At 37.8% G+C, this 22,568-nt stretch overlaps 2 protein-coding genes across 2 annotated transcripts; one reads left to right on the forward strand and one right to left on the reverse strand.

The window, feature by feature from the left end:
- Window positions 1-857: 857 nt before the first annotated feature.
- On the reverse strand, window positions 858-5,044 carry polr2i (RNA polymerase II subunit I). Its single transcript, XM_088345533.1, has 6 exons — window positions 4,866-5,044; window positions 4,691-4,745; window positions 4,543-4,616; window positions 2,490-2,564; window positions 1,198-1,249; window positions 858-1,030 (listed from the first exon to the last, which is right to left on the reverse strand). The coding sequence occupies exons 1-6, from the start codon at window positions 4,925-4,927 to the stop codon at window positions 968-970; spliced, it is 381 nt and encodes a 126-aa protein (XP_088201659.1). The 5' UTR covers window positions 4,928-5,044; the 3' UTR covers window positions 858-967.
- A 1,990-nt stretch (window positions 5,045-7,034) lies between these two features.
- lbhl (LBH regulator of WNT signaling pathway, like) lies at window positions 7,035-21,947 on the forward strand. Its single transcript, XM_088346373.1, has 4 exons — window positions 7,035-7,349; window positions 14,519-14,594; window positions 16,822-17,119; window positions 19,442-21,947. Exons 1-4 carry the CDS (start codon window positions 7,264-7,266, stop codon window positions 19,519-19,521), a joined length of 540 nt encoding a protein of 179 aa, XP_088202499.1. The 5' UTR covers window positions 7,035-7,263; the 3' UTR covers window positions 19,522-21,947.
- Window positions 21,948-22,568: the final 621 nt, after the last annotated feature.

Below are 22,568 nucleotides of genomic sequence, written 5' to 3' on the forward strand. Positions count from 1 at the left end.
GCCTTCCTCCGTCACCGAAATGTGTTTAATCGTTTTATAAACATGTTTACTCTATGATACAATAATTTGATATTGACTGTAATTATTCTTTTATTGAGATTCCCAAAGTCTGCACACATTCTTAAAATGATAATTTCTGCACACCAATCAGAGACCACATAAAATATACACAAAAAAAGAGTAGAGATGCAAAAAAAATGAGCTTAACGGAGACATAAAAACAAAAAAAATGCTTTACAATTTAGAGGGAAATGTTGACTACAAGAGTGGTCCCTAACTACTAGGGTGTGGACCGGTTCCCAAGCCACACACAGATGCCGCTCAGGGAGAGAGGCCATTCGAAACTTTGGCGGATGGCCATCATGATGAGAGCATTGTTACTCTAAGGTTTGTCAGGTTCCAGCATGCTTTTTTGGTTTTGATCCTCCCTCACTGGTTCAGACTCTACATGTGCATTCCGACCCAGATGACTTGATGCATTTTGGTTGTACCGCAACGAACAGCTGGTACAGAGTGACGATCTATGGCATTGACTGTGTGAAGAGTTGGAGATTTCAATGTTAAAAATGAGATATAGTTTCAATAAATAACTGAATTCTTAGGATGTGTGATGAGAAGTGCTTGGATCTGGAGGAGCCCCCTTGGAACTATTTGGGCTAACAACAAGATATTGACAAAAACTAAATGTCAGTGTGTTATATTTTTGTCTTCATCACTTCAAGTGTAAAACAAGTAAAGAGAAATTTGTAATGACTGTAGCTCATCCATTATAAAACAAAGACATTTTTGCCTCTGTGCAAGTAAACAAGTTCACCCTAAGCTATAAGCCCCATCTTTAATATGACACAAGTCCAAAATTGAGACAACTCATTTTAATAATAAAACAGTGCAAAAATGACAACTTATAATGAAGAAAGACTAAAAACCAACAACATGACCTCCACGCCTGATAAAATTGCCACGCACTCTACTCTGTCCATCTGTGTCCACAATGAGGGGCTGTGCACACGTAGTAAAGCCGCATTGCATCCTGTGTTGAGAGGAAAACAGTTTTGGGTTAAAATCATAACCGTGGAGAATGCTACGTACGCCTGAATATAATTTCTAATCGTTGTATAACCTTTTCATTGAACAAAAGCTAGGAAATAGCATTTAAACCGAGTTGGACAGGAAAAGGGAGATGGGTGGGATGATTACCTCAGCTTTCATGCTGTGTGACTGAAAGAACACTGCCTCCTTGTGACCACATCTAGGAAGCAACCAAAGCATTAAAAATGGCAACGATTAGAACTACATGTATATAAAAAAAAAAACTTTAGACATGAGAGTATACGAGAAAGAAATACTGGTGATTGCAGACGGTCTTTACACATAAATCCTAAAGTAAATGTGTACAGACGCTGCCCTACTTATGAACGAGCAGATTGCTTTTATAAGTGTCACAAAATACTGAAAACAAATAGGATACAGATGTACAGATGAGTTACGTGGGCAGAGATCCTTACAGCTCACCCAATCAAATTGCTGTGGGTGCTTGGCTAGTGTTTTCATGTGTTTACGGTTACTACAGTTCTATGGGTTTTCATCATCGAGTGTCTCAGCAGTGAACATGTATTGTTTAAAAGGCTTCACTATAAAGGATTTCAGAGATGTACAAATCTTTACTGTGAATGTAAAATGTACAGACCTACGAACGAGTTAGGTTCCGGACGGTCGTTCGTAAGTGGAATTAGTTCGTGAGTTGCTTCAGTGCTATATTTTGTATGTCTAAGGTTTATATGAGTATGCTTAAGGCTTGTATAAGTAACCTGTATTGTTTTGTACTAAAAAATAAACATTTCATAAAATAATATGCTCTATAAAGATAAATCAAGTTAAGTTTGAATTATTTTTGGAAGATGAGCTTCAACAGTTAGGCGACTTCTTCCTCCATGGTAAAAAGTGGGCGAAAAAAAGCTTTCAGATCATTTTCTCAACCACATCAAGCTTTCTTATTCAACTTTCGTGTCAAAAGAAACGGCTCGCCCCTTCTTCACACTTTACACCAACCATATTGAATGGATGCACGAGATATTAAACAATAAAAATGTCAAAGTTCTTAGCGCACGAGCGATACAGTACATGTTGTGACTACACAGCAACCAGGAAGTAGAAGCAGGATTTCTTCATCAGGGTGGATGCTGGGTGACCTGTCATAGCGCTACGCGGCGGAAACAAGCACTACAGTACTGTTCTCTACTCGGAAAAAGGTGGACACAATACAAAATCTGACTTACAGCAATCTCCGGATAATTTTGTCATCCCAAAAAAAATGTTCGTATCTACAGTTTTATGTAAGTCGAATGGTCGTAAGTAGGCAAGCGTCTGTATAAAAAATATTTCGGGTCGTGGTTTAAATCAGATTAATAGACATTCCACTATGTTCAAAGAGTGTAATCAAAACTAAATTGATTATTTTTATGATTTTGGTGTGTAGGAGTCAAACTTACTTGGGGCAGGGGTGGTCTTCTGTTCTTGGTAACGTGGGATCTTGAGATACATCAGCAATGATTTGGGTCAATTCACTGTGCAAAAACAAGGATATGAGGATAAATATAAAATTCCCGCTGCATTAAACACATCGAATAACTGCAAGCTATTGTATAAAAGTGTACAATTTAAACTGGAACAATCATACATTGCCCCATTTCCACTATTTCAGCCTCACTGCACTGACTGCGATATATTTTATTTTGGAACTATGCTGCTGCTAAATGTCATTGTACTCCTTTTTATTGCAGTATTGTTCTGATGCACTTATGCCGGTCTACAGGCACTACCGATAAGTAAATATTTATTGTTGTTCAAATTTGTTTTTAATATGCTTGCTTATTTATAAAGAATGTAGTTCTATTTTTTTAGGATTGAACCCCTGCAAAGTACATTTCTTAGAAGCCAGGTTTGTTTAATATTTTGACTATTATTGCGCACTCCTGTTTGTTATTTTTGCTCGCTGTTATTTTGACTATTATCGCTTAGCGTCACTATTGGCCAAATGTGTTGCTGATGTTTTCACAACCTTTGAGGCCGATCTGCTTCTTGTAACCTCAGACCTAATAAAAACAATGGCTTGGGGGAGGACTTTTAGAACAGGTTGTAATGTTTGAATCTGGACGGTTTTTGTACAGTCCTGTCCGGTTTTCATAGCAAGCTCAAAATTCATTGATGTCTTCTCTCCTCATTTTAAGTGTCCACTAAGCTATAACCTAAACAAGTACCTCGTAATTATTTGCCATTTTAACATTTTCTCATCGTTTTCTTCTTTTAAAACATGTTTATTACATGTTTTTATCCTGGAATGCCACATCTAATTTCGTTAAAACAATGTTCACTACGTTGTTCTCAATCACAATAACGAACATTCTAATTCTATGAAGGAAGTAATCCAGGTTATGTATGAAATTAAAGCGTATCGATGCTGTTAGTTTGATTTTCTTTTGATTCCATAATAGAATAAATATAGACATTAAAAAGCATTTAATTGTATCCATTAATGTTAAACATAACTTAAAATGATATCAATTAATAATCATGTTAGAGTTTGATGCACCCTCCCCACATTGTGTGTGTCTCATTGTACGTAGAGGACCAGTTACCACCTTCAACTGCTTGAATATTCCCTTGTTCAGTCATATACTGTACTTATGTGATTGGGGGTAAAAAAAATGGTATTTCTTCATTTTAAGTGCAAGAGTAAGGCTGGTTTATGAAGTTAGGTAAACAAGATGGTTTAGTATTTCCCTGAATTTTTTCTCGACATATAAGAACCTAACAACCTCATGTATAGCTCTTTCTCAAGTTTTCTTCTTTTGCTTCATGATGAGGGTTTTAAGTCACGTCAAGTTTATTTGTATAACCCTTAATCACAAACAGTTTCAAAGAGCTCCACAGACCACAGATTATTGCAAACTACGGACTATTATTACACCATCCCCTGATCTAAAACCTACATGAAGGCAAATAATACACAGATTTTGTCAACATAAAATATAGGTTATTCATATGCTATAGAATAGATGTGTTTTTCAAGCTTAGATTCAAACAGTTCCACTGAGGTTGCAGATTGAATCTCAGGGGGAAGAGCATTCCATAGCACCGGGGCCCGAATGGAGAACGCTCTCGAACCTGCGGATCTCTTCTTGGCTCTTGGGATCACTAGTAGACCTGCATTTTCAGAGCGAAGGCTCCGGACAGGAACATAGGGGGAAATTATATCTGAAAGATATGAGGGAGCAAGTCCATGCATGATTTTGTATACTAGTTTTACTTTACCCTCATGAAGGTTTAGGATCAGATGATGTTGTAATGGTGGTCTGTGCAGCCCTTTGAGATTTTTTTTGTCATTAAAGGCTATTTAAATTAAAACGACTTGACTAAGAATCGTTTTACAATACTGTATTTCCATTCATTTATTATACCGTTGTCTCCAACTCGACTTAGTAGCCCACACCTTTTGCACAAGTCGATACATAAGTTAAAATTCCTCAATAAATTGATACTTACTCAACCTCATGAGTAATCTTGTTGACATAAATACAACTGTTGTCTGCCTCTTGCTGGTAGTCACAATTTCTGCACTGTTGAATGAGAAGCTTGCAGAATTTAGAAAAAAGACGTGATCGCACCACAAACGACTGAGACACAAACTTACCGCATAAAGCAATATCCTATTCTCCTTATCTTCTTTTGGATACAACATGTTGTTGCTAAAACATAAATGGAAATAGTCTAGATTCAGATATCTATCAAAGCGAAGATACGGTTAAAAAACCCTCGTGTTGTCTTATTTTGTAGCATAGCAAGCTAAACTATAACATGCGACTTACCATTCTTGACAAAACCTGATCCCCACAAATCCTGGTTCGTAGGTCCCAGTTTCCAAATCCATTACAAAAACTATGGTTTAAAGAGCATTAAATTAAATGAAATTTTATCGAAATTGTTCTGTCTCGGTCCTGACACAGAACTCTCAAAACTACGGAACCACTTCACTATGGAAACAGAGATGTGCGCATGCGTGAGTATTTTTAATTGAAGCGGACGGATTTAGACAGTGCCTCATAGTGGTTGGAAGGCAAAACTGTTAACGGAGATGGAGCTTTTTTTATTATTTTTTAATTTATACAGTATATGATTAAATTAGTTATTGAACAAACGCAGAAACACTTCCATACAAACAGTCTTGCCTAAACAGAACGTTCAAACTGTACAAAAAATATAAAATATGAATAAAGAAAAGATAAACGACACAAAAACACTAAAAGGCAGGTAGGCACCTTGCATTGCTGACTCCCTATTGGTGTGTGAGTGTGTGTGTGAATGGGTAAGTGTGAAGCACATTGTAAAGCGCTTTGGGAGGTCTTCATTGACTTGAAAAGCACCATATAAATGCAGACCATTTACCATTTAAAATAAAACATGCCAGGGAGGGAACAGAATGTTACATAAAAATTACAAACTGTTTGGAAATATTATTTATTTTAATGACCTTTTGCTTCTGGGAATCCTTAATGAATATCATGTATTTTTTCACTTCACATTGGAAGGCAATGAAGGATTTTTTTCTCAGAGTGAATTTGCATTTGTGAATGTAGAATTTCGCTATGATGATGATACGATCGACAATAAAGGTTCCATTTGGCTTTAACTTACATGTGTCTGAGTCATATGTCCCAAGTACAATATCTTTCCAAAATAATTGGAACCCATTCTTAAGCTTATCAGCAATAAAGCGATAGATTTCAGGACAGAATTTTTTTCACCTCAGGGCAGAGCCAAAATAATCGTGTCACAGTTTACGGATCAGCAGGGCAAAATGTACATTTAACCTCAATATCTTTGTTGAACCTTTTTGTAATATGCTCTTTAGGGGGGTAAATCCTGTGAATTAGTTTGAATGGAATTTCTCTTACGTTGTTTTCTTGGGCTTTTAACTAAGACAAGAAAGTTTGATCACATTACCCTGGTTTTAGCTAACCTGCATTTGCATCCTGTTCACTTAAGATGTGATTTTAAGGTTCTTTTGGTATTATACGAAATTTATTACATCCATTGCAGCCTTTTTGTCCTGGAAGGTTTCTTCATTTTCCTCGTGTTGAGGTTTTGAGTTTTTCCTTGCCCTTGTGCAGGTTATAGATCAGGGGATGGTGTAATAATAGTCTGTGGTTTGCAATAATCTGTGGTCTGTGCAGCCCTTTCAGTCTCCTTGTGATTCAGGGCTATACAAATAAACATGACTTGACTTGACTTGAATAGCAAGGTTGTTTTAAGAGCACCAGTTTCCCAGCCTCTGTACCTCCTCTCTGAAGGCTGTCTCGTTGCTTTGTAAGATCAGCGCGACCACTGTGCTGTCATTAGCGAACTTGACGATGAGGTGGTCCTTTTGGGCCAGACAACCACAACAAGTGGTCTTAGAGAAGATTTGTTTGTTACGCTCTACCTGGGTTTTGTCAATTAAATGGCATCTTTTTTTGAGCATACTTTCCTAATTTTCTGTTTCTCTACATATTGTGCCCGATATGTATGTTAACAACCTGCTGATACAGAATGGATTTCACACAATTGCTGTCCACAAAACTGTGTGTTTAGCAGTAACTGCCGCCTATTCTATATTTTGTATCTGTATTCTGGTATTCTTGAATTGTACTCTGGTCCCTTTCCCCAAGCCTCTGAGCCCTTGATCCCTAATTCCAAGTTTAAATTCACTGATGATGAAATATACAACGTCCAATGAAACAAAGAAATCATAAACAACACAAAATTTTGCAAAAGTTTGAGCTACGTTAAAGGAGTCATATTACTCCAGAACCCAGCTCTGTGTTTACCAACATAGCTCGCCATCTGTGTGCCCTTGCACATGCACCAAAGGCTCACTGTTGCCAGCTCATCAGAGAGGACAGTCTAGCCCGGCTGACGTCACCCATCAAGCCGGCCTAATCGAAAGAGACGTTAATCCAAAGCCTGATTGTGGGTCGGGCTAGGAGAGGGAGGACAATGACACGAGGACGGAAGTTTGAAGGAAGCACATGTCTGCAAAGTTGGACTGAGGCTGCGGAAGTGAGGCGAGTGTAGTCCCAACCCAATTGCATCCTCTTTTCTTGAGCATCCTTTGAAAGTGTGCACTGGCCGCATCCGGGCCTCGTCCTGGACCCCGACAGCCTTGCTGAGGGCTCCGCAGAGGGGGAATGCTGCGGTAGCTGCTTTTCTCCTTCTGAAACCCCCAATATGCAAACCGTGCCCACTGTCTTCACCACAGTGGATCTGTGCCGAGATGGAGACGAAGGAGACGACTACTTGACAGTTAAAGAAGGGTAAGGCGAGGCATACTTTAGTTATTGTTTGAAGCACAACTCAGAGAATTGCTAGTCATTTTCTTATATTTCTGTATAAGGATTTATTTTAATGTTGTACACAACATACATTTTCATTGTACATTATCTGTACCTTTATTGAAAATCCCTGCACTTATTTAAAAAAAAAAAAAATTCACATATAGCCTCATTCTTTTCTTGGCAGTGCGAGCAGATCAGTGTGAAGTAAGTGGAAACACAGGTGATCACAGAGAGTGTATATGAAAAGGGGATTACATTGAGGCTAAGCTTCTTCATAATAGCTCCTGTAAATTTCCATCCCAGGTGGCTCACAAAAAGCTTAGTGTGACACGCTTGTCATCAACATCAGACTGAATCAGAAATTGTCTTGACTGGTTGTGATTGTACCAAAAATGGGTCAATAATGTCCCATCTAATGCTGATCTGGTTAGGATGACAACAAATGAATGTCCCGTTTTTTTTTTCCCAATACAAATAAGTCGAGCCTTAACATAACCAGCTCATACACAATGGGTGACTAATACTAACCCCCATACATTTGTGAAATACAGTAAATATATTTTTGTTGTTTATGTTTTTTTTTTCTGTGGCCTTTTTCATCTTATTCAAAGGAGCAGTATGGAACTTGGAACTTTGCTACTCTCTTCTGCCATCTAGTGGCTTGTGTCGTGATTGCAGCTTCATTCATTCATTCATTTATGTTGCGCGTGCAATTCTTAGATGCACTCAGACAAACTCTTCTTTTTACATCAGTCCTTTTCCTACTTTCACCATTTTCCTGTGGCACTCACAAATTAAAAAGAAAAACTGCAGAGACAAGCATGAGGTAACTTTCCAGCACTCCCCCAAGCACCCATTCATCAAACCCAATGTGTTCCACCCAACAGCTCTGATAAATTAAGAGCAGATAGGCACAGTGGAAAATACATAAATAGGGCTCTTTGAACTCAGTTGAACATTGTTAACTCATATTTAATAGAAAAAAATATTTAATTTTTCACCTCAAGCGATGCACCCTACCTTTAAATTAACTACCAGTCTTTGTAAGATGAGACTTTTCCTTCAGAAGTGAATCACTCTTGATAAAAGCAAAAAACAACGTAATGATTCCATCAAAACTATACAAATCTGTCTTTCGATACGCCCTGGTTCCTGCCAATTCAGTAGTTTTTCCTTTGCCTAAAATAAATGAATCATTAATCATAAAATAGGGTTATGCAAAGTTTTGTTATCGGAAGCATGTCAGGCAATACTTGGCCAGCAGATAACACTGTTTGCCTTGTTTTCTGCTTCAACAATAGCCTGCTTTTTAAAAACATGGCATACATATATTTTGCTGACATTAAGCCGTTTCCACTTACTAAAATACTAAAGATATCAATTACACCAAATGGTTGACAAGAAAGACGGATTAACTTAATCTTGTCATTTGCTGAATAATTCAGATTGAATTGACTTCAAAATGGTTTAAAAGATCCGCCTGGATGACTTTTAATTTCTCCACCTTGCGTAGCTTTAACGATCCCCCAAAATAAGAAAAATAACATAACTAAAGATTTATGACGCTATTGGTGTGTGAGTGTGTGTGTGAATGGGTAAGTATGAAGCACATTGTAAAGTGCTTTGGGAGGTCTTCATTGACTTGAAAAGCGCTATATAAATGCAGACCATTTACCATTTACCATGACGAGTATCAGTTCATGGCAGTTTCATAGTTACCTTGTAATCTAGTGCACATGTATATTTTGCATTGAAGGACTAACTAACTAACTAACTAACTAACTAACTAACTAACTAACTAACTAACTAACTAACTAACTAACTAACTAACTAACTAACTAACTAACTAACTAACTGTAATAATACAAAATTCAAGAAATTAGGATTATTTATTTTTTATTTAGTACTTGTGTAAACACTGTTGTTGTTCACATTGAAATCAAACAAGAAAAATAAAGGAAATGTTTAAAAAGAACAAGGAATTTCCACTATGATTTATTTTCGCGATGTGATCACGGAACTTTTAAACCATCATCAATATAGATAATAATTACCAATATAGATAATAATTGCTATTACACTTAGGATACAAATTTCCACCTAAAATTGAGTGAAAGATAATTATCAAGGAATATCCTCCTCTAAGAACTGTATGAAATTAAAGGAAACACTCTACTTTTCAAACTTTTGATTTTTTGTTGTAAAATTGCTGCAAGAGGGTACTTTTGAGAGTACTAATAAGTTGAATGAATTAATTAAGGAATGGCCTTTATTGTCATTATAGAATAGTCAAGCGAAATTGGAGTGGTACTCCTTTCAGTGCAAGTAAAACAAATGAAAAAGGTAAAAATACGCTAAAGGATACAAATGTTTCAAAAGCAATATATTGATGATACATAATAAACATGTGCATATTCACAGTGGCATTTGTAAAGAACATTATGCTCACATAATATAAGGACTATACTAGAAGCAAGCCTTTTCTTACTTTCACAATTTTCCTGTGGCATCAACAAAGTAAAAAGATAATGTATGCAATGTAAATGTTATAGCGCTTTTCAAGTCAATGACCTCCCAAAGCGCTTCACACTTTTCCCTTTTACACACTAACCAATAGCAGTGTCTACCAGCTATTGGGGGCATTAGGGATTCAGTGTCTTGCCCAAGGACACTTCGACATATAACTCCTAGAACCCGGGAATTGAACCTGCAACCTCTTGGTCCCAAGACAAGCGCTTTACCTCTTGAGCCAATGCCGCCCCATGTTACACAACTGAAGCCAGTTGTTATCTGAGAATTGTTACCGTAACGGTATGCATGTCATGATCCAGCGTGCCACCTTTCTTGAAGAAACACCACACTTGCAGCCCATTACCCATATCTGCCTCTCATTAGGGACTTCATAGGTCAGGGGGTCCCTGCCTGCCCAAGTTTTCACTCTTTGCCCCCCAAAAGAAAGCCTTTTTTCCTCCAGCCGTGAGTTAACCTGGTCTGTGTTCTCTGTTTTGAACATTTTTTCCTTTCCTCCCGGCGTGGTGTGCTTGCCATTTCATTCCCCTCTTTTCACCCCCAAATAAAATTGTCAAGTCTGCTCGTTTTGTCACGGTCGCCTTGGTGACCAGTCTGCCCCGCCCCCTGGGCAACAGCTGAAAGCAGTTCCACTAATGGTGGATCTGTATTTAAGGCTGCATGGTGGGCTCTGCGGTTGCGGGTTCATTACTATTCATTCTGTCACGAGGCGTGGTGTCGTGGAAGGGAAGACCGGACCAGAAAAAGGCAGGAGGCATGAAGGGAGAACTCAAATGCGTTGACGATCCATAAGATTTATTTTACAAAATAAAAGTCGCCCAATACTCCGGGGCAAAACAGAACAACACAGAGTTCCTCCGGCACGAACTCAACAGGACAAGGCATAACAGACTAAACCAGGACAAGCATAACAGACCGGGACTGTGAAGAATGAGTAGTAATGAACCCGCAACCGCAGAGCCCACCATGCAGCCTTAAATACAGATCCACCATTAGTGGAACTGCTTTCAGCTGTTGCCCAGGGGGCGGGGCAGACTGGTCACCAAGGCGACCGTGACACGTTTGGGTTCAACCGCCAAACCTAACAATGCCTGCATATGGTATAATCCAACATTTTTGGACTTCTGAGATACCACCCACTTTTTAAATACCCAATCAGGGCCATTATATCCCAAAGTCGATCTCAATGAACAGGAATTTTGTCAAGGTTAAAATTTGAGATTGTAGTAGAATGAACAAAAGAACCCACCCTGAGTCGAAGATGTAGGTTTTTGGTATCCTCTTTAGAATAGAATAGAATAGAATAGAATAGAATAGAATAGAATATACCTTTATTGTCATTGTTACAAAATGGGTTAAACATATTGTGACAACGAAATTGGGCGTGGCATTCCAGTTTCACATTTAACAGTGAGGATAAAAGAAAACAAAGAAGATAAGGTTATGATTTACACAATATAAAGGAAAAAATAAGATAAAGGTTATAATTTGAACAATATTTACACAAGAAATGTGGGCATGTAGGATGTTACATACAGTTTTGGGATCGTATTAGTGCAATATGCGTTAGTGCAAAAATAGTCAACATTGTGCAAAAATAGTCAACATTGTGCAAAGTGAGCATAGGCATGAATACAATTTTACATCTGTATGACGTAGTGTGTTTGCAAGAGTTTTTTGTGCGGTGTGTGTTAAGGGCGGTAATGGCTCTGGGGAAGAAACTGTGGTGCGTGTTTCCAGGATCGATATAGGAGAAATCACGCTCCTTCTCTAGCAGAAGGCTCATTTATTGTAAAACACAAGAATGAAACTACACGTCTGATCTGTTTATGTAAACATAGGAAACAAATCGGATTGGTCTAGACAGGAAATGCAGTGTATTATGTTGATCGCAAGTATAATAAATGAGTAATAAGGATAGTGAAACTTTATAAACACAAAGCGTCTCTGTGAGAAGAAAAGCCAGCTTTCGAGCGGCTTGGAATGTGGGAGTCAAGGCCATCTTGATTAACCTTGTACCAGGCCTCATAGTGGCCTTCAACTTGTAGAATTTTAACCAGAGGCACATCCCTTGGTGCCTGGGAACTTATTCTCCTGACCTTGAAGCTGTTTGCGAAATCTTAAAACCACACACATATTAAGTGCTATAGAAATCTAATGTATAAAGATATAAGAGTATAAAAGTAAGGGTATGAAAGTATATATTGGGTATAAGAGTATAGAACATAGTATGAAAGTATATAAAAATACAAGAGTAGAAAAGGCACATTCAACCCATAATATCTCTTACATATTGTATCCCCCAAGAATTTGTCTGAGACTCAAACACAAATCTTTTAGGCAACAGCTACTGTAATCGTTGCTGTTACCAAACACCCTAAGCAAATCCTAAATAAAGTAACACTGAGAGGAGATTTGTGTTTCAGCTGAGAAGTCATTAAAGAGTAATCAAGATTTTAACAGATTGCGTGTCACACCACTGGAGCCAGAAAGAATGTCAACAAAAAAAAGAGAAACAGCAAAAGTAAGGGATATAAAAAAGATCAAGAACGATCCTCTGTCTCTCCTAATCCCTGTGTCCATTTTTAAGAACATCCTCAATGTGACTGAAGTTAAATGGAGCAGCAGTGAAGCGTCCATTGAACTCCCCGCTGGCTCCACATCAGGAATCTTTGGTGAACTAAAGATAACAGGGCACCCTGGCATGTCTCCCGTCAACTATCACATTGGGAGAGTGCAGAAAATGTTTGGTGGCAGATGAAACGCGGCCGCCATTCTCTCGCTTTGGCCTCTGTGTGTTCCGCATGGCTCGCTGTCACAACATGAATTATGAGCAGCAGCAGACATAATCCATTTTAGAGCAAAGCTCTGTTTGACTCTGCGATAATCTGCAGTGTGTGTATTAGAGGAGACACCATGTGATGACACACACACAGGCACAACCACATAATTCACTTAGTCTGGCAGCTTTAGAAATAAAGGCGTGTCCGTAAAGCTCAGAACATGGGTCGTGAGAAGAGCTGAATTTAGCTTGTGACAAAATAACGTGTCTGTTTTGTAATTGTTTTGTATCAAATTATTGGATATGCTCATCAAAAACCGTGTGCAAATATTCTGTAGTGTGTTCAAATTAGGAGGGGGTGATACTGGGAATTTTAGTATTGATCCAATACAAGTAAATACAAGAATGTATGAACCTTGACTGATTTGATAACGATCCTTTTGCTTGGATATGTCATGATCATTGAATAATTGAACCCTCCCACTTGAGTTAGTTTATTTTTATGATAAACACAGCATAAAAATTTCAGACATAAAAATGTTTCATTTTTTTATTAAATAACTACGGTTAAATTTTAACAGCTGTCATGATTTTTGGACTTCGGGAGCCGACCCTTGAGGGGGCGGTTCTGTCATGATTACCGATATGCTTCACCTGTGCCCGCTTCTTTGGCGCCAACTGCCTCAGACTCTGATTGACTCTCTGTCCCTATTTAGACCCATTCCTATCTGTCCCCCTTTGTCAGTCCATCTGCGAACCTCAGTTATCACTAGGCAAGCCTTTTTCGACCCTGACTCCCACCTGTTATTTTTCTCCTGTCTGTTCCCCGGCTTCGACCCGTTTTTGATCCCTGACCACGTCTCCTCTCCTCTCCTCTCTATCTATCTATCTATCTATCTATCTATCTATCTATCTATCTATCTATCTATCTATCTATCTATCTATCTATCTATCTATCTATCTATCTATCTATCTATCTATCTATCTATCTATCTATCTATCTATCTATCTATCTATCTATCTATCTATCTATCTATCTATCTATCTATCTATCTATCTATCTATCTATCTATCTATCTATCTATCTATCTATCTATCTATCTATCTATCTATCTATCTATCTATCTATCTATCTATCTATCTATCTATCTATCTATCTATCTATCTATCTATCTATCTATCTATCTATCTATCTATCTATCTATCTATCTATCTATCTTGGTCATATCCCTCAAGAGGGGTGACCGACAGCAGGACAAACACATACAATAACAAAGAAAATAAAAGGGAAAAAAATAGCAAAACAGTGAAAGCAGTAGAAATAAAACCCATTTTTTAAATTAAATTACCCAACGTGTGAAACCTCTTCAAGAGGTTGTCATGTTTTGCCTCCATCTTCTTACTACAGATGATTTGTCTCAGTGATGCTTTTGGCATTGGTTTCTCACCTCCCGGGATTGTGTTGTGCACAGAATTGTTGCTAAGTTTCGAGAATCAAGCATCTGCCTTTTGTTATCTTCTTTGTTGTTGCAAGCTTTTAGTATCTTTTTTTTCACCAGTTTCCCTCACTAGCCACATGTTAGCCACTTGGCTGCTCTTTCATGTACTGCCACTTGCTGAAATGCAGCTTTGCTCATTTAAGCTTGCAAACCCTGTGATGTAGAATTCTTTTGGGCTTTCTTTATTGCCACTTTTTCAAATGCATACGCTTCATTCCATGCTGTGATACGGCTACATCTAGAGGTGAATTATTACACACTGTCACTGTAAGGCACAGTGAATCAGAAATTTTATTTTCTTGTGGTTTGTTATACTGTAGTGTTTTTGTTGTTTGCAGCGGCATGGACCCATTTACTGGGCAGGATTCCAATTCTGAAGGTCTGCATAGAAAGGAGCAACGATTGCCCTTCCAGGTACCTAAAAGTTACTTTAAATCTGAATCAAAACTTTCCTGTCTGTCCGTCTGTCTGTTACTGCTGTAGACAGATCAATGTGGTTAATCTTATTACCCAAACCCAAATTCTGAGTTTAATTTATTTCATTATATATTAAAATGCCTAATTTCAATGTTTTATATTTTCAGGGTTGGGTAGGGTTACTTTTATTACTTTCAATTACTTTTGGATTACTCCAATACCAAATATGCTTATAAAAGACAAAATAAACTAAATATGAATAAAATGATGACTTACAACACGTGGTAAGCTTTCTCTCCTGGCTTTGATCTCTTTGATCTCCGGCAAAACTAACATAAAATGCTACAGAAACAAAATGAAAATAAATCCAAACAGCTTGCCAACATCATTTTTGCTGTTCCATGTATTCCGTTCCTCCCCAAGCCTGCACAAAATGTAGTAATTTTATTCATATTTAGTTTATTTTGTCTTTTATTCGCATACTTGGTATTGGAGTAATCCAAAAGTAATTAAAAGGAATCAAGTGAAAGTAACCCTACCCAACCCTGTTTATATTTTGTATACATAAAATCAAACGCTTTGTTTCATTTTGATGAGGGCAGTATCCAGTGCCCAAATAATGAAACCGTACATAAAAAATATACACCGTATAGAACTATATGGAATTATTTGATGTATTGATTAAAATTCGAATTCTATTAAGGACAGACAAAGTGGACTTGCTCCCTCACATCTTTCAGATTTAATTTCCCCCTATGTTCCGGTCCGGAGCCTTCGCTCTGAAAACGCTTGCCTACTAGTGATCCCAAGAGCCAAGAGGAGATCTGCAGGTTCGAGAGGGTTCTCCATCCGGGCTTCGGTGCTGTGGAATGTTCTTCCCTCTAAAATTCTATCTGCAACCTCAGTGGAAATGTTTAAATCTAAGCTTAAAACACACTTCTACTGTATAGCAAATGAATAACCAATATTTTATGTTGATAATATGTGTATTATTTGCCCTCATGTAGGTTTTAGATGAGGGGATAGTGTCATAATAATCTGTAATAATAGTTTGCAATAGTCTTTGATCTGTGCAATAGTCTTTTATCTGTGCAGCCCTTTAAGACTTTTTGTGATTAAGGGCTATACAAATAAACATGACTTGACTTGACTTGACAACACTAGTCAAGGATGTCCTTGAACATCCAAATTCAAAATATCTATAAAATCTTGGTTTGAGACGGTGATACCATATTGGGCACTGTTCCCATGTCAGTCTTTACTTATCTTCGCTTATATTAATGATGATGTTTTCTTTGTTGTACAATAATACTCTATGGATAGCAGCCAAGCTTCAATGTTCAGCTAACAACAAAGGACAATTTTGATATGGTCTTTGATATATGGGGTGGGAATTCTGTTTGATAGAGTTGGGCTCAGTTTGTGTTGTTCCGATCAAATCACTAACTCGGTAAATATTTACATATGATTGCTTGAATACACTTGTTAACATTGTATATGCGTCCTCAGATACAGTATGTCTCCAATAAACAGGGTTGGGTAGGGTTACTTTAACTTGATTACTTTCAATTACTTTTGGATTACTCCAATACCAAATAAGCTAATAAAAGACAAAATAAACTAAATATGAATAAAATTAATAAATTTTGTGCAGGCTTGGGGAGTAACGGAACACATGGAACGGCAAAAATGATGTTGGCAAGCTGTTTGGATTTATTTTCATTTTGTTTCTGTCGCATTTTATGTTAGTTTTGCCGGAGAGATCAAAGAGATCAAAGTTAAGGGGAGAAAGCTTACCACGTGTTGTGAGTCATAATTTTATTCATATTTAGTTTCTTTTGTCTTTTATTAGCGTTTTTGGTATTGCAGTAATCCAAAAGTAATTGAAAGTAATCAAGTTAAAGTAACCCTACCCAACCCTGCCAATAAACATGACCCAATACATAACTTGCATTATGGTTGGTTGGTTGGTTGGATCCCTTAACCACTAGGATCATAGGGGCACCAATTCCTGAGATGTGTCTTGGGCAATTACTGCCTGTTGGCACCCACCCTTCTCCAGGCCAACAAATGTTTCCACCCCTTCTCAAATCTGGGACTATTTGCGTTTTAGGTCAATGTGCTAACCACTACGTTGTACATAACTGATATTCCTAACTCGTACTTTAAACTAATTGTATTTAACTATATTCCAATCTTAGTTGAATGTTCGTCCTTTCTTCAGATCTTTCCAGATCCTGTTGGAGTGGTGCTTGGGCCCGAGACATCTTTGAACAGCTTGGCAGAGAACCACCAGAGAGAGCGTCTCCCCTCTATTGTGGTGGAGCCCACCGAGGTGAGCGAAGTGGAGAGCGGCGAGCTTCGCTGGCCCCCAGAAAACATGGACATGGATGACGACGAGGACGACCTCTTCTTAGAGCAGTGCATCCCCCCAGCCAACATCGCGGACTGGGGAGAAGAGGACGAGGAGGAGGAGAGAACTTCAGTTATTCTTAGCCAACAGCAGGGATTGACACTCATTGGTGAGTTGAATATGTTTAACACGATGAGAAGGAGAACCTTGAGAAATCGCGGGGAACATTTAAGTTTCACAGAGGCCAAAGTTTATCAAGGAAGGGCAGTGTACTCCCCACATTAGGCGATACTTGTAATTAGGTCTCAATCCGAAGAAAAGCCATCAATTAATACCGGTCCGAAACAATACTTTTTGCTTGGACATGATCATTGAATAATTAGTTTAGTTTATTATTATGATAAAGACAGCACAAGTATTTAAGACACTAAACATGTTTCATTTTTTATTTATTAAGTAACTACATTGCAAACTTTAAAGGTAAGAATAATAAATATAAGTATTTCCATTACAACTATTTGCGAACAATAACCAGGAGAATGAAACCATAAAAGCAGCAACGTAACTATAATACAAATACTTTATAACAATGTCTACAAGACAATACATTCCATCGCAAAATATTTTAAAAATAACGTAATTAATGCAAAGTCTTAATTGTCTCTTATTGGCTCTTTTGCCATAATGACAACGGATTTACAGGTTTTAGTTCAGGAACAGTAACATATTTATATTTATGCTTGCAGTTCTTTGCTCTTTTTTTTTTTTCCCAAGATTTTATGTAAATCTGTGGTGCTGCCACAGTAGCATACCACTTTAACACACAAATTACGCCTGGCATTGTCCTTTTCTCTAGCTAAAAAAACACCTACAGCAGGCTCTGCCTTCTATTTGCTTCTGTCATTTTAGCTTCTGTTATGGGTAAGTGTATACATTTGGCATGTGGAATGCTGCAGCAGGCCAGGTAGGGAAAGGTGCAAAAGTGTGCCTGTCAGTCACTCATTCAGCCATAAACTTAAAGTGGCCGAGGCGGCTCGGTGACTGCGCCATCTACATTACATATCGTCACTTTGAGGAAATTGGTAGAGAATTGAAATATGAATCCCAGGACAATAGTATCGATCCGCTTCAAGTACTTGCTTGATAATATTAATATATGGACCGATACACCCACCCTTATGCCACATACATTTCTGAGAAAATGTTAGAATCAGATAGCTCTTGCAAGCCTGCCTCAATCTCTTGAGGAAAAAACATTATTAAAAGCATTTCACACCCATAAGGCTCACATAAAAGTCTCATTCTTCAAATTGTAGGGCGCGGCCTATCTGGTAGGCCTGTTCCCTGAGAGTGGGCGGTCACAGGTTTGATCCTTGGCCAGGTGAAACCTTATAACATTTTTGGATAAAATCCAATGATTTTGTGAGATCGTTCGAATTTCCCAAAAAACGTCTAAGCGTCTTCTGTGACATTTAAGCGTCTCCTGCCATCATATCCTGCTTGTGCGTAACGTCACACACAATGCCTTGTTAGTGGAAGTGCTCATGGATGCTCGCGCTGTAGCCTATCTAGTAATTTGAAAGGTATGTGCTACCAAAGGCTAAAGGGAGTTGTAAACCTAAAATATAAAATATATCATAAACCCAAGTTTCCCTTCATTGAATGCTTTCTGTGTTTTCCTTCACCGTTAATTTTTACGCGCCATGGCGAAGGTTCGTATGTTGGAGGAAGCTGAAACAAATTTTGACAAGTTTTCATCCTTGTGTTTTACTTGGTAATTAATACTTAAATTAACCACAACCAAAATCAGTTCTTCTACCGCTGCATTTTCAAATATGCACACTTGCATGCTTGTCTAAGTTGGGCTGAAAAATGACCCAACCACACCCCGCCCGTGCGTAAAAATGCCCCCACTCGCGGCACAAATGCTTCTAAAACGTTCTCGTATGTAGTTTTTTGGGGGAATGAAGTTGAACAGTAAAGCACCGAGCATTTGCACTTTGTACTTTGTATGCAAGCTGAGGGCACCCGCGGCTTATCTGAAGTAGAACCAATCACTGAGACTGCGCCCTTTCACACAGTGCGCCCTACGTGTCAAGAAACGGACCGGGAAGCAGGAAGTCGGAACTCATATGCGTAGACGATCTGTCACTTTAATTTAGGAAAGAAAAGTTGTCCAACACACAAACGGACCAAAAACAAAACAAAACAGGTTTAAAGACAATCAAAATTACAAACTAGGCATTACTCAGATCAAACAGGCATGAACAGGTCTTCAACAAGGTAAAGCAATGGTCTGGCCACGGGCAGTCCCAAAAGGAGCGTTTAAGTACTCCAAAAGCAATCAATCCAATGCGTCTCAGCCGGTGTCAAGGGGCAGGGCCAGCTGGGCGCCATGACAACCGTGCAGGACATGACACTATGAGAGTGAAAATACTCCAAGAAGAAAAAAACTTTTTTCAAAGTGCCCTTGCAATTTTGTCTTTGGCAGATCTACAGTCCGATGCATTTCGAGATGACACACCAACGCTTCCGCCCAGTTGTGTTTCGGCCCTCAACCGGACCATCTGAAGACCCCCATGAGGAAACTGCCAACCCAAGATTATATGTGTGAACTGAAGGACTGAACAGCGGCGCTGCAGGAGGAAAATATTTTCAAGTGTTGATAAACAGCCAGCGAAGCTTACAGAGAAACTGTCTGGACATGATGCTGATAAAAATAATTACATAAACACAAAAACACTCACTCCTGTGTGTATTTGTATAAACCTTTAGCAAAAATGTGTAATGTTCGATTCCTCCAATTCAATCCAATACTGTGAAAGGCTACTGTGTCAGCAAGAAACATGCTTACCTTTGCACATTATTCTCTTCCCTTTTCTCAAATCCACATATATTGTCACCATAAATAACATTATTTTTTCTATGCAATGATGATATCATGAGTTAGTTGGAATAGAGTTTGTTAGAATCGTTAAAAGGGGAAATTGAGTCATGTTTTACTTGACAAAAATGAATTCAATGTGACCACACTGAGTAGATTAATGATCATTTTGTTGAATTAGGCTGAAAAGTGCATCAAGTTTTTCGCCATCCAAATATTCGAGATATTTTAACTGAACTTTTATCGTAAAATGATACTTTAGGTTCTTATTCTATCCAAGGTATTTTGCAAAAATAGACTATAGTCTACCATTCTAGACATTTTTGCACAAAAAAAACTAACCAATAAACTAATTTAAGGAAATCTGCCATGTAAAAACGTTTTTCATATTTCGAGAAATTATTAGTAATTTTTCTAGAAAAAGAGTTAAAAATATAAAAATGATGAAATATTCAAGTATAATCCTCTTCGTTTTCCAGGAAAAATAAGTAAAAACTCCCCTAAAATGAGAAAAATAATCCTTAAAATGAGCAAAATTATTAAACTGGGTCGTATAGGTAAAAAAAAAACTTTTCTCATTTTGTTTTAAGATGAAGTTAAAATACTTTTAGTCATTGTGAGTGTTGTTTTTCAAGACAAAAGTAAATTGTCCTATTCATCAGTATTCACATTTATGTGTTATTTTATGTTTTTTTGTTGAAAATGTTTCTTTAAGCCCAAGTGTGTAATGTAATATTACGACCAATAGATTGCACTGCTGTATAATGCGAACGAAAACCAGTGCCACCGAGCACAGTGTAGTAGCAAGTTGCCAGACAAACATGGGGACCTTGGGGAGGATTTAAAAGAAATACAAATTTCTCGAACTATGATTTTCTTTTATAGAAATTAAAATTGATATGATAGTCTAGGTATTTTTGCCCAATATTCAAAATAATGTTTTTGGTACCATTAGGAGACACTGAACATTAAGTCAAGTAAAGTCATGATTATCTGTATAGCCCTTAATCACAGAGTCTCAAAGGGCTGCACAGACCACAGATTATTGCAAACCACAGACCCCTTTAAAATATGGACAGTTATGTACCATCTGCTCCATATGATTATTTTGCTAATATTATGGTTGATTTTCCTTATTTTCTATATTTCTGTTGCATTCAAATAATTTCTGATTATATCAACTTAATCTTGTTGCCAACATTGTACTTCCACTAAAAAATGTAATCAAATACAGTTCTGTATCGTGCAACTGACTAAATAAGCCCCCCAAAATGTTAGTATTATGCAACAAAAGATACCAGGAATAAAAGAAATGGAAATCTTGTGAAAGAATTGTAAAAACAAACGACTTTTGTAGGCCGTACAACCTTTGCAATCGTACATTAGTCAATTCATTCAAAAGTGAAAAATAATTTTGCATTGCCGGATACTCAGCAAAATGTAACGTGATGTCAAGTTTTGGACATGTTTGATAATGATTTGGTTGCCACACTTGGGATTGCTGTTGCTCACTGTTGTTTCAAGCGTTGTTCACCGACTTTGTGTGAACACTCAGCTCAGAACCCTGGAAAATTAGAGGTAACATTGGCTATCACTCAGCCGATTCTTTTTATATGGACCAGTGACGCTCGACCAGATCATCCCTCTATGAGTGTGGTCTCAGATATCTGAGACCGTATCGGCTGACGGTGTTTGAAATTGCTAAACTTGTTAGAAACCCAAAGAAGTGAGAAATTAGCATAATGTTCTGTACTTGAGAATGTCCCTCCAATTGACATAATTATGAATGTATTTCATCAATATATAGCCTTGGATGTTTTGATTACATTCAAAACTTCATGTTATCTGATTTCATTATGGTACATGGTGAAAGGGTATGTTCGGGAACCGTCCAAAAGGGGACACCGTCATTCCAAAAAAAAGGTGGAAGTCATTTTTTGTGCAGGGCTCATTTGCTCTACACTAGAAAACCATTTTCCTGCATTGTTATCAGTAAAAATTGGTTTTGTTTTAGGGCTGTCTTGTGAAACCAGTGTAAATAAATTATTTCACCTGAATGATAATATAAATAAATCTATTATTGAAATAAAGTGTTCTACAGTTTTTCAAAGGACTTTGTGTATCTTACATTTATTATAATAATTTCTCAATATAACTTTAAATTTGGCAAAGTTACAGAAAATTCAATACTGCCAGGTTAAATTAAATAAGAGAAAGAGGGAGGGAAAAGGAGAGAGGGCGGGACGAAAAAAGAAAAAAAGGAAGCGAGGGAGAGAGCGTGAGAAACAAAAGAGATAAAAAGAGAAGTCGTGAGAGAGGGGCAAAGAAAGGCAGCGGAAGAAAGAAATCCAAAGAGAAATAGAAAAACAGGAAGAGAGAAAAGAAAAGAAAGCGCGAAGGGTAGGAAGAGAGAAAGAGAAAAGAGAGGAAAGGAAAAAAGGAAGTTAGAGCAAAAGAAGTTAAAAAGACACCGAGAGAGATAGAGACAAAGAGCAACAAAAGAAGAGTTTTAAAAAGACACAGAGAGTGAAAGAGACAGAGAGTGGGAAAAAAGGGGTGGAAAAGAGGGAGAGAGAGAGAGAAAGAGAGAAAAAGAAATACAAGTACAGTATCTTTTTTCGAAGCACCTTTCTTTGACAACATAGAGTCGACATATTTCAACCTGAAGCTTGTTTTTCCCTTGTGCTTCTCTGAGTATTGTCTCGCGGGCCGGATTCAATCCCTTAGCGGGCCT

Source organism: Urocampus carinirostris, chromosome 10 (assembly GCF_059441175.1).
Source record: "Urocampus carinirostris isolate Australia breed hairy pipefish chromosome 10, RoL_Ucar_1.0, whole genome shotgun sequence".
NCBI classification, from domain to species: Eukaryota; Metazoa; Chordata; class Actinopteri; order Syngnathiformes; family Syngnathidae; genus Urocampus; species Urocampus carinirostris.

Coding starts and splice junctions, on each gene's coding strand:
- polr2i (XM_088345533.1), bottom strand. CDS start 4,927: ATGGATTTGGAAACTGGGACCTACGAACCAGGATTTGTGGGGATCAGG. Junction 4,746..4,865: donor ATCAGGTTTTGTCAAGAATG/GTAAGTCGCATG, acceptor TTTATGTTTTAG/CAACAACATGTTGTATCCAA. Junction 1,250..2,489: donor GAAGACCACCCCTGCCCCAA/GTAAGTTTGACT, acceptor GTTGCTTCCTAG/ATGTGGTCACAAGGAGGCAG.
- lbhl (XM_088346373.1), top strand. CDS start 7,264: ATGCAAACCGTGCCCACTGTCTTCACCACAGTGGATCTGTGCCGAGAT. Junction 14,595..16,821: donor AGCAACGATTGCCCTTCCAG/GTACCTAAAAGT, acceptor TCCTTTCTTCAG/ATCTTTCCAGATCCTGTTGG. Junction 17,120..19,441: donor GCAGGGATTGACACTCATTG/GTGAGTTGAATA, acceptor TGTCTTTGGCAG/ATCTACAGTCCGATGCATTT.